Raw genomic sequence first — 20,204 nt, 5'->3', positions numbered from 1 at the left:
TAGACAGTGCTAAGTTGAACAAAACACTTCTTTATGTTGAATAAAGACACGAGACATCTGTCGGACTACCGTGATGAAGCAGAATGAGATCTTTTCCTCACTGTCTGTGCGCTTAACGTGTGACGTCACTTTCCCAAACATTCGTCTCTTGGACGTTTGTCCATATAAGGAAGAGCGCTCCAGTTCCAGTCAGAGTGCCCGCGCGCGTGCCCGTTTTTTGACCTAGCCATACTTTTAATTACAGAAAAATGTCCACAAAGTAAACCATACGGGTTCATCCTCAAACAAACAAACAAATACATTATTAATATATAAATTAATAAATAAATAAACACCATTACACGTAGTGGTTGTCCCCACGTACCTGAAGGGGGCTTTACCCTAAATGGCAGAGGCATTCGGTCCCAGAAGAAAAACGACGTGCAGCGGGTCTTCACACGCAGACGACCTTCTTCGGAGTTCAGGAAGCATGAAGAAATGATGTGGACTTTGAACAAATGCCATATACATTATATCATGTGAAGTAGCGGTGTGCAGTTTGACAACTCTGACAAACATTTAACGTAAACATAACAGGATCAAACTAGAGTAATTTATTGCAGTATGCACGTTGACATTTAGAGTAAAATAAAGATACAGTGATATTTACAGTGAATACATTAAGGCAGGTTGTGTGATTTACTGTGGACGTCTGTTCAGTGCAGAACGTCAAACGATTTAATTGTCACACAAGTCTTTATTAGGCGAACATGTTTTCTGCGTGCGTCAGAGGGCACAACACTCGTTCAAATATGCCTTCAATAAACAAAATTAATCATTTCAATTCTGTTCCAAAAAAGCCTTCGCGAAGACTCTGGGTGAAATCATCACCTTATTAGATTAAATTTAACAGCCTTTAATGTGTGAATACGAGGGATATCCCTAGCTGCCACGTTAGGCCAGGCATCTGGAAAAGGTCTGACCACAGATGGCCTTAATCTGTAAAATATCTGAGCAGTGGCAGCTTCGACTTTCACTTATTTATCTGTTTCCATCTTTCCTATCTATTCCCACGGCATGAAAGTTTCATAGGCGCAACACTGGTGAGGCAATAGTAATGTATTGCGTTATAATGCTTGAGCTGTCCCCCCACCACTTTTCCCCCACAAAAAGAGGAACCAGATCGCTGTTACCTGAGACACGGTGAGATAAAACACGCGCAAGGGTGTGGTCACCTGAAAGGTAGGAAGGAAATCATTTATACATTTATAATAGCCAGAATTAGTGTACTACTTGGGTCATTATTTACACGTTAAAACAAATAGGTTAACACCAGACCATAAATCACCGCGCAATTAATGTTAATATCAAAAACGTACCTATAAGCTTTTAACCTATGTCAATGCAGACAACCTACACCAAATCTAATAACTGACAGTAAGATTAGCCAATCCCCATCGAGTATTTGCTAATGAGCGGGTTCAACCTCTTTACGCAGTAGCCAATCAGACGCCCTCCATCGTGGTTCTTTTTATTTTTTCTGTTACTGTGAAGTTTTGCTGCCGATGCTCGTGCTGGAGGTTCTGCCTACTCGCCTCTCTGGATAGCCGCCGTGAAAAACGGATAAAACGGGAAAGACAAGGAGGCACGGACTTTTAAGCGAGTGAACGGGGCCGGGATAACGAGGCATCAAAAGGCAGCGAGCTTACCGGGCCGTTAGTTTCGCGCACATCGTCTTAAGTGCGCACGGGAGTGTTTACTGCGCCTCGGCAGCGCTCTGTAGGAGAGAGAGAGAGACACCGGAGGACCGGGTGAACGGCAGTTCAGCATGGATTACCATCATCAACAGCAGCAGCATCATCAACAGCACTACGATGGGGGAGAGAACGACTACAGGCAGCAGGAAGATGACTGGGACCGGGATCTGCTGCTCGACCCCGCTTGGGAGAAACAGCAGCGAAAGGTACGGTATAATCTGTTCACTTAACGGAGGTGCGGTAAAACGTGTGGAAATGTGCATACCACAGGGATTTCACTAACCGGTGCTGCAGAGCCATTGAGACGTGTGGTTGTTGGCGAAATATTTATGCTTGGATTTCTGTGATTTTTGTTTATTTTATTTGGTCATCCATGTACGTCAAGTGTGTTTAGAAGTACAGCACCCAAAGGGTTATAGACTGTATGGCACGCTATTTATAAAGCATCGGCTTTTATTATAGGAAACTTAAGGAACATCTGTTGCAGAATTGCGCATGTTCAATTCTTCTCATCCGTCTGTCCATTCATTTGAACGGGCCCGCCCCCAGTCAGACGATCCGGATCCCGATCACCGGACACCGTGCGCCCACCTATTCCTCTCACCGCGCGCAACAGATGTCAACGGCAGCCTCGCTTTCTAGCCGCGTCTCATATGATCCGCTGCGCGCGCACGTTGAATGCACGAGCTTGCTGTATTTACGGTCACGGCGCGCAGACGCTGTCTGACTTTTCAACTGGCAGTTCCGTTTACGCATTCCGGTAGACCGTTAGATCGTTTGTTGGGATGGGGGATTGTATAAAATCGCCCTAAAGCCGGATGTCAGTTTTTACATGCACGTCTAAAAAGTATTTGAAATATGAGTGAAACATTTGTTGCTCCCACACTCTTTTTCCTCCCCTTTGGAAAACAGGGGGAGGAAAAAGAGTACTGGAATCTGCTGCGGTTTGGGCTGGGCTTGTCAGGGAGCGAGTGTGCCCAAAAATGGTAATAACAGACCCCGTACACTGCTGCTGGAAAACTTTCCCCCGTTCCCTTTTTTTCCTTCCTCGACAGCTTGTAGACTCCTGAATGATGTCATCAGCTACCGGCGGGAAAGACTCATGCTCAGGTATGCACGGGCACGAGTCCTTTTGGTCAGCTCACACTGCTATAAACCAATGGCAAAATCATCATCACGCCACACCTGTTCATACTCACTTAACTGAGGGTTAAGAGCGAAAATTAAACCATATAAGAAATAACACACCAGTGGTTCATAAGTGTGGCACGTCAATATGTGTTTATGTGTGTGTGTTGTGGGTCAATGGTAATGACATACAAACACATTAACACACAACGAAGGCCCTGCAGTGGTTCCCCATCGTGTGATACAAGCACTACATTGTGTTGGACATTACCATCATTTTTAACACTGTTCATTAACGACAACCACACACACACACACACACACGTACACATACACACATATGTCAGCCCTATACAACTTTAAACACAGGCAATGTGCTGCCCATTAAACACCCTCTGTGACTTTAATGGTGCGTGGGTATGTGTATGTGTGTCAGACAAATTGGTTATTGTTCTGCATTCTGACAGGACTGAAAGGTCAGTAGTGAAGCAGAAGTTTATTCTGCAAACACAAAACCACACACATTACAGGTCAGACCTGATCTCCATCTCACAAAAATGTCAGAGTTAGAAACATATGGGCTGAATCTGTAGCGAATTTCAGTGGAGAAAGTGTGTGTGTGAGAAAGCATCTGACTGGCTGCAGTTTCTGTTTATGCATGAAAGTATTTCAGCAAGTTCAAACTGGACCAGAAGAATCAGTAAAACACATTTTTTCGTGTATTACCGTCTTTGTAGGCCTGAAAGTTCATGTGCATCATGAGGAAAATCCCTTCAGGCCACACAGGTGTGACGTTATTCATAATGAAACAGAAGTGAGACCACTTCCACCTTGACTTTTACAGCCAGTCAGTGAGGAATGGTTACTTAAATTTAGCTGTTAACTCTTTCAACAGATAAATGGCACCAGACAGGGCTGGGCAGTATAGCAGTATATACCGTTACCATAAAATGGCAGAATGTTGAAATGTAAATAAGTGGGTGTGGCTAATTCTACACTACTGCATGTTAATCTGAGGGTGCATTCTAATCGAAGGATGCTGACTTTCAAGGCGGGGACTCAGCCTCCGAAGTCCGCGAAGTGAACTGAAATGAGACATACTAGCTTACGAAGGAATTTCAGACTTTTAAAAATAAATATGGAGCCAAATATTGTTTTATTTTATTTTAGAGAATATGGAGCACTGATGCAGAATAAACTACACAACACATAAAATTTAACAACCTCATAAATATACAAAATTAAAATGCAACATGCACAATATTACAGCAATAATGTTAACTTGCACAATTAAAAAATCATTTATAAAAGTAAAACAATGTAAAGGACTTTTAATTTATTTAACTACAGTTATTAATGTTTATTTTGAAATACCCAGACATCACAGGCATGCATTGAATGCATGATTCAATCCTCTGATGGATCCTTCATTTTAGGGGAAACAAAGTACGCATTTGGAGGCCACAACTGGAGGCTGTTTAGGAGCCTCCGAATTTGGACAGCCTTCGCTGTAGTGACGTCATTGGCCTTCGAATACAGCCTTCAGAGGACGCAGCTTTCGAATTGGGATGCACCCTGAGCGTGAGAGAGAATTGTAAAAATATCCACACATAACAAACGAACGACTACTTTTTTACTCCCTAATCTTCGTTGTTCATTAAACAGACATTCCTGCCCCAAATTTATGCCATGTGCTAATCTGGTGTTGTTATAGCCTGCCTGGTCGGTCCGTTAATTTAATCACATTGCAATTTTGTTTGGCACAAAAATGATACACTTTCCTTTAGTTTTAATGAAACACATTTTCTTGTGATAATATGAGGGTGATTCTCACGAAAACTTGGTTTTAAAAATGTCAAGCATGAAAATGTAAAAAGTGCTTAAATTTACTTTTTTCCCCACCAGACATTGAAAAACAAAGTCTGGAGTAAATGCGAACATTAATTTAAAAACTTTTACTTATCATTTAACACTTTTTGTAACATAATTTTAAAAATTAGTCCTAAAAAATCTCATTACCGCAACAGTCAGAAAACATCAACACTGACATATTTTCAAAATGACATGACAAACCTGAAAGAACATAATTTGGAGATTCTGCACATGCATTTAAACTCAAAGTATTATGCTTCTATTAATTAAATTAACATTTAATGAGCATCTGTTGCGGTAATGATAATCAAAATGTCGTGTAAGCATTCTGACAAGACAATATTCCAAATAACTGTAAAAAAAATGATCTTACCTGGTAGCCATCTTGAAGTAACTGGTCCATGTGCTTGGTCACTCAAAATCAAACTTTATTAAAATTCTGTATGTGTGCTTAAACTGTTCTCAAAAAGTGTTGCGGAGGATGAGAACATCAGGCATGGACACATCATTTTCCTAATTTTTCTTCATTATTATTATACATGAATATTCAGTAAATATTTTTTCTGTCATCTAAAGTAGTCTAGCAAAACATCCATTTATTTTTTTTCTTAAATATTTTTGTGCTAATATGATTAAATTACAACATAACGCATGTTCAAACACAGCCGGACACATTGCGGTAATGAGAATTTCAGCAGAAAATGAGATAAAATGTACAATTATAAATTCTTATGTTGAAATCACACATTGTGCAAGGTAGAACACAGTATTGTGTTAATTCTGATGCTTTTTAATGTAACTATATTACACATTTTAAAGCTAAAATCATTAGTGCCGTGGTGTTTCAATGGTTTCGTGAGAATCACCCATGAGCTTACGGAAAATACGTTGTCGCTTTCTCCAAACGTTTTCCAGAAAACTATATTTTAGTAAGGACTTTAAAGGACTTACAACTAAGGTGCTTAAATTTCTAATGCTTGCTTAATGTCTTAATATAACCTTCAACCCCTTAATGTAACCTTCAACCCCTAAGTTTTAAACCTTAAAAGGGACAAATCATGAAAATCAGACTTTTTCCATGTTTAAGTGCTATAATTGGGTCACCAGTGCTTCTATTAACCTAGAAAATGTGAAAAAGAGAAATCCAGTAACTTAATTTTGGTAAACCATTTTTTGCAAGCATGTGAAAAAATAGGTCACTGAAATTTGCCTCCCCCTGTGATGTCAGAAGGGGATTATACCACCCCTTAATCAGCACTATCCAACCATAGGACTGCCATTTAGTGCAGAGATCAGCTCATTTGCATTTTAAAGGACACACCCAAAACGGCACATTTTTGCTCACACCTACAAAATGGCAATTTTAACATGATATTATAAACGATCTATATGGTATTTTGAGCTAAAACTTTACATATTTACTCTGGGGACACCAGATTATTTCACACCTTAAAAAGCCTTGTGAAATGTCCTCTTTAAAGCATAACTCTAGCATCAACCTGGATCTGTACAACATCCTAGCAACCATATAGCAATGTTCACTCACATTAGCGTGTCATGCATAAGCAAGCACTTACATTTTTGTCTAAAATTTTGTTATATTCTGAAATGGGAAAATCCATCTTGAGGTACCTTGCAAATAGTTCTAGTGAGCTATTGTGTGTGTTTCAGTCCTGCAGTAGTTTAGTCTCGGGCTGTTTGAAAATTGGCTTTGCTTGCAGATTCCAACTGGTTTGGTAAAAAAGATGTTGGTGTTCAAAAAAATAAAAAATAAAATAGGTCAGCTATATTAAATCTGTCAGATCTTACTCTTTGTCAGACAGTCAGCTCTCTACATTGTTTCATTAGGATACTAAGGGTTTATGCCAGGAGTGCTGAACTGCTGTTTTTTCAATTGAAATATATTCTGCTTTTCCAAAATTAATTATATTTCTCTCTTTGTCTGTCTCACTTGTTCATGTTCTCTCTATCTGTATAAGAGAGCGTAAGTTGAGTGTCTCAGGAGATACAGTGGCTGTGTTTTAGTTGGCCTGCGGTACGTTTTCTGATAACAGTCAAGATGGGTTTACAACTCTCTGTGGAGACATTGACATGCAACAATGTGTTTCTACTTGCCAGCTTGGCTCAGACAGAATCTACAGACATATTTTTACATTTCAACTTAATTGGGACTTCTTTCTTTTAGTGTAAAATGAAACCGTGAATACTACACTGTTATTGGTATAAGCATTAGTCAAAATATCTATTAAGCAAATATGGTGGGTGATGTGGGTATAACACATATGCAATACAAGCATATTTTATAAAGAGGTTTAACGTGTCCTGCCCTTGAGTTTGATTTCAGGATGTGATGAAGTACTCCCTCACTGTGCTCTCTTATCCAATGAAAGAACAGTCTGAGTACATTTACAATAGTGTAGGAAATGCTGCCACCTCATTTAACTGAGAATGTGTGTGCGTGTGTACCCGTGCCAGATGAAGATGCTGTGGGAAGCAGTTTGTGTCAGATGTGTGTCTAGCGTACAATCCGTGTCTAAAAGCTTTCACCTGAGGCTTTGCATTTTGAACAGCCAAATATGTCAATTCAGCCTTTCTCTTTTAGTAAAACTCTTCATGCAAGTAGTTCCTCATGTGCTGTTTCTAACCTGATGATCATCTTAACTTAGACTTGTGGCAGGCTTTATATTTTATCTCATGAAAACCTTTACCCAGAATGCAACACGCTTTATAGCTTTAATGTGCTGCAGTGTTGGCTTACCATTTTAAACATATAGATAGAGTATGTGTTTTAAGTTTAATTAATGTAAAAGCAGCGATCAGAACGAGTCAGCATTTGGCTTTAATCGAAAGCTCCTGGCTGGATCCTGAATGTTGCTAAGATTATTAATGAGCCATTGAACCATCCATCTGTAAATGTTAATGTAAGAGACAGGCTTACCTTAGGAGGGCCTAGTGTGTGCTGTGTAATGTGTGTGAAACTGAAACAGCCGTAGGGGCGCCTGTCTCATGGGTTGATCAGCACTTCCTGTCTGGAGGAGACAGCCAACAGACATCAACAAACAGCCCACAAACAGAAAGAAACGGAAAAAGACGCACAGAAACAAAACTAGATTTTTACATTGTTCATTATTTTTCAAATATTATCATGTCAGAACACCAAGATAATAGCAGGCTTCTCCTCAGACTGTACGTTTTATTAGACATATGATACTGGATATTTGGTAAATGGTTACATTTTTTAATTACAAATGATTTAATATTAAGAGTAACGGAAAAGATAAACAGATGGACAAAGAGTTAAATTACCGTACTTTCCGGACTATAAACCGCACTGGAGTATAAGCCGCATCCTTAACCTCTTAAACCCTGAGGACCCGACCCGGGTACAAAATTTCGTATTTTGACTCAAATAAAATATTCTTTTAATCTTTAATGGTCCATCATGGACCCCAGTAACACATATGAGATACTGTTTGAAAGCTTAGACTCTCTACTTTCTCCATATATGCATCACTTTGAGAAATCTTTTACTGTAAGAAAGTTATTTACACTTAATTTACACTATCACCCCCCCCATAATTTTTTATATGATTTAATATTCACATATTTCATATTTTTCAAGTATGACAAACATGGGCAAGTCTTATATCAACTGAAAGCTCTCATTCTCAGGAATAAGGCTACAGCGTTATTTTTGTTCTATTATCAACACATATCCAACAATAGTTGAATGAATAATAAGGTAAAAAATCGTCTTTTGTAAACATATGGGAAAATTGAGTGTGGACTGCCTCAGATAGCACATATAGCCACAAATGATACACCATCTTTTCTCTTAGGTCCTACTCTAAAAAATGAGTCCATTCACAGCATTTTCTTAGGTTGTGTGCATGAATAATCCCTTGTTATTTATTATATGTCCAAAACAAAAAATTAATATTTATATGAAAAATGTATTTTCGGACACTTCAGTAAAATGAAAATAACTTTTGAATGCGACATGCTAAAGAGATCATTCTTTTTTTGGGTGTTTACTGTCTGCTGCTGGTAACAACCAGAACTGTCTGCAGTCTGCTAGAGCACACAGAACCAGAGTTATACACTATCAGAGGCAGTATTTATGACACAAAAAAATAAAATTTGGTGTTTCATCATATGAAAAACAACATAAATAACACTATTTGTCACAAACAGCAGCTTTTTATGTAACTTCAAAGGGTTTTCTTTAAAATGATATAAAGCAATTGCATTTATTCCATTGTATGTGGTTATGGTAGCACTTCAAATGTTTTTTGCCAGCAATTTAACTCCATAAGCGTATTATTCCTCCCATCAGTTGGAGTAAAATAACTTTTGCATAGATTATGATAGAGAAAAAAATCTTTTTTCCTCTGTAAGCTGGCAATTGCTGGAATCAAACAAAACTGTCTGCAGGGAGCTGAGGCACTCAGGGCCAGAGTTATACACTTTTAAATAAAAACTTTATAAAAAAAACATCAAAAAGCTCATCTTTATTTTTGTGTTTATTAGAGGACTGACATCACATACAACCATGTTTAGCACTTTCAACAGTGTTTTATGTAATTTCAAAGGTTTTCCTGTAATATGATACCAAACATTTGTATGTAAACCTCTGCATGTGGGTATGGGAAGCTTTTGAAATTGGGTAGGCCAAATCCAGGCGAAAATCCCCAAAATAGCTTCAGGGTGGAAGAAGTTAAAAAATGCGTCATTAAGACGAAATAACATTTATAAGTCACAGTGGACTATACGTCGCGTTTATTAAAAAAATTATTTCAGATCCAAGCTGAAGAACAGACATTTAATCTGCAAAGGAAAGTTAATTCAACTAAACATTAGCAGACAGAACAGCAGGCTGAATACACTCTTAGAACGAATGTGTTAAAAACAACACATTAGTGTTGATTCCAAGTAGAGGTAACTGCAGGCCGGAGCACTGGGCGTGGCAAGAGGTCGGAAAGAAATGGGGCGTGCCACGAGGAATGGGGCGTGCCGCAAGGTCTTTTCAATTGGACGCGAAAAGCTTCCTGATCCGCATAAAAGCGAGCCATAAACTTAATCACTATATATTATGTTGCTTGCTGATGTATGTATATAAACAATTTTATCGTAACACACAGAGCAACACTCACACGCTGTTTGCTGATTCACTCACTTCTTTTACTGCTTTATTCAATACAGAATTCACTCTAATATAGAACACTGTTGCCCCCTAATGGCAACTCTTCAAATAGCACAATATTCAAGATAGGTATTCCTAAAATAGAAATTCCCAGTATTAGAATTTAGAACCTCGCGACATTTTACTTTGTTTCCAAAACCCATATTTTTCTGGAAAAAATTATATAATTAAATTATTTTGTCGACGTTTTATATGCATAATACACAAATAAAATAAACCCTCCTATATTAACTTTTATAAGACCTCGCAGTATACTTGGAAACCCTTTCAAACATGAGATCACAAAACAAAAAGTTTTTGAAAATATCTATAACTACTTTGATTCATAAACTTTTATTTTTGTATTCATTTGTATTTTTCATGTTATACTTGTTATTCTCCGATTTACACATTTTGAGCTGTATTGCTTTGTATTCATCGTTTTTTATTGCATTATACTTGAAATGTCTGTATTTGAACTAAATAATAAAATAAAAAATCATTAAAAACAAATAATTATTTTAAAGATAAAAATGTCTCTAAAAGTAATGTTATTTTTATAAAAATGGTACAGCAAATGTTTTGGCTGTATTAAGGCATATACGTGTTTGATCAAACACTCACCATATAATTATTAAATTATGTAAAAACGGTTTAATAAACTTCTTTTAAGTGACATTAATCAATTAAGCAAAACAAACACCATTTAATAAAAAAATAAAAAAAAACATTTATTCAGTCATTTTTACAATATATTTTTTGAAACGTCAATTGAAGTTGTCATCAAAGGCTTGTGTTCTTGTGTTCAAAACTCATTCCTTCGAACAGAAGCCATCAAACTCTCTATCTAAATAGAACGCACAGTGACCCCCTTCATGGCGAACCGCGCGAAATCTGTGGCTTTGCAAATGGCTTTGTTTCTTGCGATATTCACAAGGTCTACTGAGAGCACAGAAGGGACATCCACATAAATCGCCGACTCGGATGTCTTCGATGCAAATGCAGTCATTAATTTTTCTCACTGTAACATGTATCTGTCAACAACAATTAAATAATCCCTGAATTTGAAAAGACGTTAAGCAAAGAGACCATCAAATTATATCGCACGTGTATTATATCCATCTTCTTCTTTCCTTCAAAAGAAAATTACGATTTCTTTTTAGCTAAAGGAATAACGTATAACTATGGTTACGGCTGATTGGCCAACGCAGTTGCCAGGAGGAAGCTCCTTTGACCAATAAGAAACCTCTTACAACGCCCCTACCTCCTGCCACGCCCCTACCTCTTGCCACGCCCATTGCTCCAAGCTGCAGCTACCCCTGTCTCGTTGATTCTGGGACAACACACTAACTGCGTCGTCCTGGAATCCACCCATCTCTGTGTTATTATTGAAACAACACATTTTGTGTTACTTTTAACACAACATGTGTTATACTTGAACACAAAATCCACACAAAATGACACATAATGTGTTAAAATTACACATAATGTGTTAAAAGCTTACCGCACAATGATGTGTAAAAAATTAACACATCCTTTCTAAGAGTGTAGATGTCTGTACGTTAAAGTAATATTATCAGTTATTTAAACGATAAACCATAGCATACAGAACTTACCTGGATGGTTGAATAGGCTAAATTAACCGAACAAGCTAACTAGCTTGAAGTTCGCATACTCGTCATTCCACATTACTGAATCCATTGAATTAAATAAATACAGAAGCAGCATATGGCGGACTGTCGCGACTAGGGATGCTCACATTGACCGTTTAACCGTTAACCGAAGGTAAGAATTTATGACCGATTAACATTATCAGTTAAAATAAAAAAATATTTGTTAATACATGGTGCGTGTCCTCATGAGCCGACAGACATTTCGCAATTTTTCTAAGTACTATTCGGACGGGATTAGTTTTACATAGGAAGGTGGGGTAAAGCAATTTTTATCAGAGCTTCTAGTTCTCAGTGATTTTAGTCCAGTCCGAATGCTCCATGTCAGTAATCATAACGGACAATGTCAGTAAAGATTACGGCGACTTTTACCTTCTGTAAAAAGGTCCGGAGAAATTACCTCAGGTAATACTAATCCAGTGCGAATAGACCAGCTGTAAATATCCACGTAAATCGCGTCATTTCCTTTTAATTTGCGGGTTTCTTTTAAATATAAAAGCGTTTAAAGAAGCATTTACTTGTGTTCTAGGCGGAAAAACAAGCCAGTTACAAGTCAGTTCCTGAATAACACGACACAAACTTTAAAAAAAAAAGTCAAATTCACTTCTCAGATGCGCGGAACTGTTTATGAAACTGACGTTGTCCCCAAACTGAAATTAAACACAGTGTTTCGCGTTTTCCTCGTCTGTGTCATGTTGTTTGCACATCTGATATCAGAAAGCAAGGTAATGTGCATGTGAAGACGGGAGGTGCGCAATCGAGTTACCCCTCCCACTTCTAAATGTTTTACTGAGATTTCTAATCCCGTCCGAATTGACCATTAATATAACAGACGTCCTGTGGTAAAATTACATTACGCCATCTACCCCTGTAAAACTAATCCCGTCCGAATGTTTAATTTGTGAATGTCCTGTAAATGACACAAACGATTGCTGCCCTGACGGTCTGATAAAGTAATCATTTGTATGAGAAATCATTTGTATGCGTGTTTGGAAGCTGAACGGAGACGCGCGCAAGATGATGCGGTCCGTCTTGCGCACATCCGGACAGACGTTCGCTGATGGCCTCTGACCCTAACCATAAACATCTAGCTCTTTTTGGACAAACGGAGAAAGACGACGCAAAAGCCAAACTTTCTGAAAAGCGTCCTGCTTTAGAAATGACCACTGTGGTAGATGAAACAGAGACAATCTGCCCTTTTTGGATATAAATCCTCTCCTCTGGACTGTTCGCGTGCTTTTTAATAAAGTAATGTTGCGTGAATATCTGATAATGTATGAATCCTGGTTCTGTTGTAGATCTGTCGCTGCTGTTTGTACGTTCAAATTAAATGTTTTGTTTTTACTAGTTCACAGACAACCGTCAACTGTATTATACTCAATGACAATTTCATATTAAAATCTTATAAGTTAACGGTTAATGTTCGGTTTAGAAGCTACGGTTGTCGGTCGGGAAAATTAACTGATATGAGCATCCCTAGTCGCGACTGTAAATGGTAATGTTGCAGGGCTCCAGACTAACTTTTCTCACTAGGAGCACAGTGGCCCCCAACTGAAAATTTTAGGGGCGCAACCAGAAAATTTAGGGGCACTCACCGTAAATCAACATGCTAACCAAATATTCACATTTCTTCTAATTTCCACTCTATTGCTAATAAATACTTGATGATAGATGCAGAAAATACAATGTGCTGTTTCAAATTCAGTGTCACATTTTATTGTGCACTTTTGGAAAATAAGGTCAAATTTACTGGTTGCACATGTGCGACTGGATGTAAAATTCAGTGGCACACTCTCAAATTTTAGGGGCAAAATGCCACCATTTGGGGGCAGTCTGGAGTCCTGTGTTGTCTCTTGCCTCATAAATGTCAAAATTAATTCATACTGACTTACAAGGCGCACCTGACTGTAAGACGCAACACCAGCCAAGTTATGAAAAAAGCGGCTTTTAGACCGAAAAATATGTTAAACGTTACGTTAAATAATTTAAGATTTGCTGTTAAAATTGCTTTACTACATATATTTTTTCTACATATACCAAACTGTAATATTTTGTCAGTTCATCAGTGCCTATATAAGTATTATTGCTGTCTTTTTACAGGAAATTTTGTGAGTGTGTGGTCAGCATTTTGTTTACATTGGTAACCTGTCATACATTGTACACCTGAGTAGGCGGAGCTAATGAGAGGTGCAAAAATGTGATGTGCTGCTGTGAGACAAGAGACCTGGAGATGCCTTGCCTTTGGATTTTTGACATATTTACATTTAAGGGTGTCACGATTTTGATTTAAAATCGATCGAAATTAAAGCAACACCATGTAGTTTTTTTACCTTTTAAATAATGTCTCTTAAATTATTTCAGTGATAGAACAACTTTTAACTGGACAAATTGTACTTTTGCTGCAACCTGAGCAGCCTTCTAGCTGCTACAAGCACACTCTAAAAGTGGCGGTGGAGGGTAGAGCACACAGCCCCGCCCCTCCCCCTGCCTGCAGATGAGTGTCTGATACCAGGCACTGTTGCGCCTTTCAACCACATGGGGGAGCTGTAAGTCATTTTTACATGGAAACTACATAGTGTTGCTTTAAGTCACAACTCGAACTTCGAATTAATAAATGGAATTGTCGATGCTGCCACGCCCCCATGTCACATCCGGTCGGCTTGCCAAGTGGAAAAAAACACACGTGTTGAGTGCTGCGCGTCAACCTCCTCTAACTTAGCTAGCTACAGCCAGTCAAAATATGGCATGGCAGATGCAGGAGACACCACGCGAGCTGTTCTTATTACATGGGAAACAAAAAAACAGCACACGCCTCCCGCCTTTCAGCTGAACTCAATCACAGCAGAACGGCTTCTGTGTACAACTTATTTCAGTTGCTTAAGAGTTATGGAAACAGCATTTAAACATGATGTATTGGGGTATAGTCTTACAATCTCGTCTGACAATAATAAAAGCGCGTTTTTAAGTTGCAAAGTACTGACAAATGTTCATCTAACAGGAAGTTTCGTTTTATCGGGTATGTGCGTGTACGATATTTTTCCACTGGCAGCACGACTAACATGGCAGGGCATCTCCGGGTTCAAGGTCAGATATTATATTTTATAAAAGTCTAGTCTAAAAATGGCATAGCAACCTGTTCTTTAAAAAAAAAAGTAAAAACCGAGAATCAAATCGAACGGTGACCTTCTGACCTTCCTGAATCTAAAATGTAATCGAATCAAGGATTTGGAGAATCGTGACACCCCTATTTACATTACATTTAAATGGGCTGGAATTATACAACAGATAGTCAAACTAGCTGGCATGTAGTGAACGAAAATGATGTCTGGGGATGGGTAATTAAAGTATTTGCTTTTAATGTCCTCCAGTTTAGATTAAACAATCAAACTATGAGTACAAAATTAAAAAAAAAATTATTGGATGAAATAATTAGGCAAATCACAATGAATTAGGTAATCTGGGTTGAAAATGCGTAGAAACAATATGCATAGAAAAACAAAAAGCTACAGGCAATAAAGCATAGGTTGACTACAATTTTATTTGTTTTTAATATTTGTAGCCATTATCATGGGCTGTGTCTTTATAAGCTTCACGCATGTTGTGTGTAATTTTTAGCCAAACATTGTGAATGCATTTTTAATATTTGAATAAAGATGTCAATTGTTCAAAGTTGGCAATCTTTTTTGCCCACTACTGCATTTTAAAGTCAAGACAAGGACACTTTTCAATTATATAAGTCTTAAATTATTCAACAACAGCGGAACTTACTAAGCATTTGGAGATTGTTTAAAAAACTTTAATTATAACGATAATTCAGATAAACTTCATTTGTGGTGGATCAGGGTACCACTTTGACTTTATAGATCTATTATACATTGAGTAACAATTTGTGATAGGACACACAACACCACACTAGTTTAACACACTTATTCAAACAGTACCATAAGATGTGAGATCCACATTAATTATGTCTTGTAAATATGTCAAAACTGTAAAGAAAAACTTTAAAAGGGTATATTTATAAATGTTATGCGTAACTAATGTTTTTTTAATTTCACCAAAATTTTGTTTGTTTTTTATTACGGTAATAATATTTGTGTTATATCGGCCTTATATCAGCCATACAGCTTTCTTAATATCGGTATTGGCATCGACCATAAAAAAAAACTTATCGGTCAACCTCTAGGAAAAAAGCTGCTAATGCAATTACATAATGCATATTTTAAAACACCAATATACATTTTAGGACCACTTTGTGCATGAGGGATTTTGTGGGTGGATGTAAGCAGCAATATTTTCACTACAGCTGTCAATTCACACGACTATTTCTTGGCGTATGGGGGAAGTTTGTGTGCATGTGTGTGTTTTTGGACCTACTGGCGGTTTCGGGCATTTGTAGTTGCTATAGCAACAGCACCGAGAGGAGCCGAGTTGTGCTGTATTTCACACCAAGGCAAGAAAGAGAGCAGATAAAGAAAAGAAGGAGAGTTATAGATGGAAATTGAGGGTTAAAAGAAAAACAGAGTGACTCCCCCTTCAGTGGTAATGAAGAGTTGTGTTGTGTAGGTGTGAGGAAATCTAGCAGCATTTCTGCTGAGAGAGGAGATCTGCAGTTTTTCTGACCATATTTACATGCATTTGTATTTGCATGTATGGATGTATTTGCATGCCTCGGCGCATCTTTTTCGTGCCTTTTCGAAAGTGTCTTTTTTGTGGAGTTTTGTTTTGTCTGTGTGTGCTAACATGTATTTATTGTGCAAAACACACATTTAGGGTCTTGTGTTAGGTGGTGTGCATCATTGGGCATCTTATAAATGGTTAACCTATAGTTTATTAGGATATATATATACTTTTTTGTTTGTTACATTGTGATTGCCTTTACTGTAGTCAAATCAAATCACTTTTATTTTCACAGCACTTGTGCGGTAATGAGCGAGTCTTGGTTGCCTGACTGTGGAAAATACAAAACACAAAGCACAATAGACATTATAAGTTCAGGGCTCAAAATTAACTTTTTTATTTGGTAGCACTGGTGCTCCCAACTTTAAAGAGTTAGGAGCACCAGCAAAAATTTAGGCGCATCCATCCAAAAATTAAAAAGCACCACAACTACAATGTAAATGTTAATAGATTTATTTTATTAAAAATAAAACACCACCACCGGGCTTTACACGTCCTATGGCCAGCATTTAAAAGTTGGTCTTCTATTTTATTTTATTTTTTTGCTGCATAAATTCCTAAATTAATACCCAAATGCTGTTGAAATAGTATAGCAGCAATAATAATTTAACAATTACAGGTAACATGATTAAGATTACATAGAAAATCTAGCAAACACATAAAACACTGATTAATTGTGACATTACAAAAGTCACCCTAATATAGAAGGCTAATATATATTGGTATTGATAACTGCATTACCAGGATGCTTTTACTACTACATAGCTGCCAACTCTCACGCATTCACCGTGAGACTCACGCAATTGACCCCATTCTCACGCTCTCACGCCACACATCCATTTTCTCACGCAGGCTCGTGCCCACCATTTAGATTCCCATTGAGTTTAATAAAAGACATTAAATAATTGCCTAATATACCTAACTGTAAATACTGTAAAACGCCTATCTCTATCTGGCGTGCCTCAAACAGCATAAAGCGCTCGTCAAAGTCAAAATGATGCGAAGGCCAATCAAATCAAAGAAGGTGGAGTTATTGTTTACAGATGCCGAAGCGCCAGCTACAAACAACAGAGAGTGAGTGCGCGGCTGCGCGATGGTGAAAGAGCAAAGCACGATGTAAGTAGCTTAACCAGTGTTCGCAGTACTGACACTTTTATATTTTAGCGTACCTTCACTGTCTTAGGTGCCACCACTTCTCATGTTGCTGGTACTTTGCTGCAAAGAGTCAAAGAGCATTTCACTTTATGTGGCGCTGCGCAGGAAGTTCGGCAGCGAGGTCATCAGACTACCGCGAGAGCAATGCGAAATGTTACAAAAAGGTCCGCCTTTACCTTTGCTCTCGCGTTACTTTGATGTCATACGCCGATCAGTCAGCTCCGCACCAGTCGAACACACAAAGCGTCAAGGTCTGGATGACAAGCAGAGAATTGCCCGGATTCCACGCACGCAGATACCCTCAGAAAACAGCAATTTTAATCAACCATCACTCGCGTGTGTATGTTTGCAAGCAGTACAAGCCTGCGTGATGTTTGCTGTGACAGGTTTTAATAAAAGAGAAAAAAGTCAATTGATATTTGACATCTATAAACAATAATATATACGAAATATAATTATATGGTCTTGACATACACATTATCTGTTGCTTAAGTTTAATATAAAGTACTCATTTGGTTTATTTGATTGTGACAGTCTCTCTATCACCAATCATCACTTTACGCTTCTCTTTCTCAATGGATAAACTGAATCAAAGCTGCTGTTATCTGCAGTTATACGTTTTACAGAGACCAGTAGGCTATTCATTAGATTTTAAGAACTTTTTTGGAAGGAACTTTTATCAGAAGGAAAGCATAATAGAGTTGTATAAAATAATGGTAAAGACTCTAATCTCAGGCATTTAAACTCAGTAAAAGCTTTTATTTCAATTTAATTTCTAAAATATGATTCGATTTGTATTGTGAACCATTTTAACGCAGTCTTTTCCAACTATTTAACACAGAAATAGCTAAAATCCACACTATTATCTATTGGCAAATGGTTAGGACTTATATAAAAAATTACCCCCCCCCAAAAAAAAAAAAAAATCTCACTCCAAGCTGAACTCATAAGTTGGCAGCTCTGTACTAAATAGGCAATGTTTTAAAAAATACAACAAAAACATACCATCAGCATTGTCGTATTCCACAGCAACATGGACCACAAGGATGTTTGTCGAATGTCCATTCACCAGCGCATGCGCACATACACCATCAAACACACTTTGACAGACAGCTCGGTGTCTCCATCAATAATAAACACATTTGTCATGACACGTCTTGTGTTTTTGGCACTTTCGCCATGTTTAAGCAAGGTACGTCTGGCGCTTAAAATGTTTTGATTCCGCCATAAACGCCGTTTTACAGGATTTACAGTAAACACAGTAAGTTACATTTTCATAGCGGAGACACTCGAAATCTTTAAGCCACTCTCTCTGAAAGGTTTAACGTCATCTCGTATTTTCCGGTGGTGGAGTTACATTTGAATCCGGATCGTCGTCAAAAAATACAGTAATAACCTTGCCTGTAATCGGCTCGCTCTCGTCATGCTCGCGACGGGTTCGTCTTTTCACATTTCCGCGCTTCACGGCAACAATGAATGACTGACGTTCATATTCGCCAATATGCTGTCTTCATTATTCGCAATAACTTAATGGTGAAATTTGATTGGTTATGTATCGTTGGAGAGAACACTGAACCTGGGACAGCGCCAGCACGCAGGTGTCATGAGCAATCCAGTCCCCCCGAGCAATTCGGTCTCCCCTAGGACCCCGATTGGTATCTACACTAATGCCTGCTCAAAAATGTGTCATTGCAATATCTCGTCTGCATACGCGGCTAGTAAGCTAATTATGTTGTACAAAATAGAAACATTACATTTAAAAAAAATAAAAGTTAACTAAAAAACAATATAAACTAATATTCATGTTGCAGAAACGTCAGTACTTTTGTGTCATCATCTGCTTTGCAAAAACAATACTTTTATTTTTTGTAAATTATTAACATACCTTACGGAATATATATTTTTAATAGTAAAAGTGTAGTAATCATGGCTTATAATTATGATTTAAATGTGTGATTCAACTATGTAGTAATCATGTTTTGTATAAGTAATTAATGAGTAAGTAATTGTATGTAGACAGTCAAAAGTGGAAATGGTACAGTATAATAATCTAAATAATAAAATGACACAAGCAATGTGTAGATCAGATCTCCCACCTATAGCCTCATTTATATACTACTATATGAAACATATAATTTAAAAGACATCAATTGTAATTTTAACAACGTTCTAACTACATAAATCATAACGCGATTTTGTATGAATTGTAATAAGGCGCTAAGAACACTACCCACGAGGAGTTTTTTCAGCCAATGGAGTCGCGTGGGGTCCTAGGGGAGACCGAATTGCTCGGGGGGACCGAATTGCTTACGACACAGGATCACAATCAACTCGCGTCACAACAAAATGGGCAGTCGCACAAATGCTCCCAAATATATTTTAAGGTCGCACAGATTAAATTTCGGTCGCATATGCGACCAAAATGGTCGCAATTTTGAGCCCTGAAGTTAGATATACACAATAAATATACACCTAGTGTTTGCGATGCCTCCTGGCAGCTATGTCAGTCATGCAAGAATATAGTCCTATGCACCTTAATGGGGAAAGACAGATATCTCTAACAATTAAACAACATAAAGTATTTCCTACCGACTATTAAACATGGCATCAACTGTATCAAAACTTTCGTTTCTTAAGCTCAAATTGTGCTAAAAAACAAATTTTTGAGGCTGTATCAGCTACTGCGCATGTGTACAGGTTGGCAAGCCCTCACACTACTCTATAAAGGGGTTTGTTTCCCAAAAGCATAGTTAGCCAACTAGTGTCGTAAGTTTCGTCGTT

General features: G+C 37.8%; 1 protein-coding gene across 4 annotated transcripts in view; it reads left to right on the top strand.

The window, feature by feature from the left end:
- The first annotated feature begins 1,516 nt into the window (after positions 1 to 1,516).
- Positions 1,517 to 20,204, top strand: part of actn1 (actinin, alpha 1) — a 45,314-nt gene continuing 26,626 nt past the window's right edge. For 3 of the 4 annotated variants that reach the window (XM_055170050.2, XM_055170049.2, XM_055170047.2), the window contains exon 1: positions 1,518 to 1,942. In XM_055170050.2, coding sequence (XP_055026025.1) covers positions 1,808 to 1,942 — 135 coding nt within the window. In that variant the 5' untranslated portion in view covers positions 1,518 to 1,807. Of the gene's footprint in view, positions 1,943 to 20,204 lie in introns of all 4 variants that reach the window. The other variant, XM_055170051.2, reaches the window with a different exon arrangement.

Source organism: Misgurnus anguillicaudatus, chromosome 11 (assembly GCF_027580225.2).
Source record: "Misgurnus anguillicaudatus chromosome 11, ASM2758022v2, whole genome shotgun sequence".
NCBI lineage: Eukaryota > Metazoa > Chordata > Actinopteri > Cypriniformes > Cobitidae > Misgurnus > Misgurnus anguillicaudatus.
Note: the sequence above shows the minus strand (reverse complement) of the source record. Positions and strands in the feature narration are given on the sequence as shown.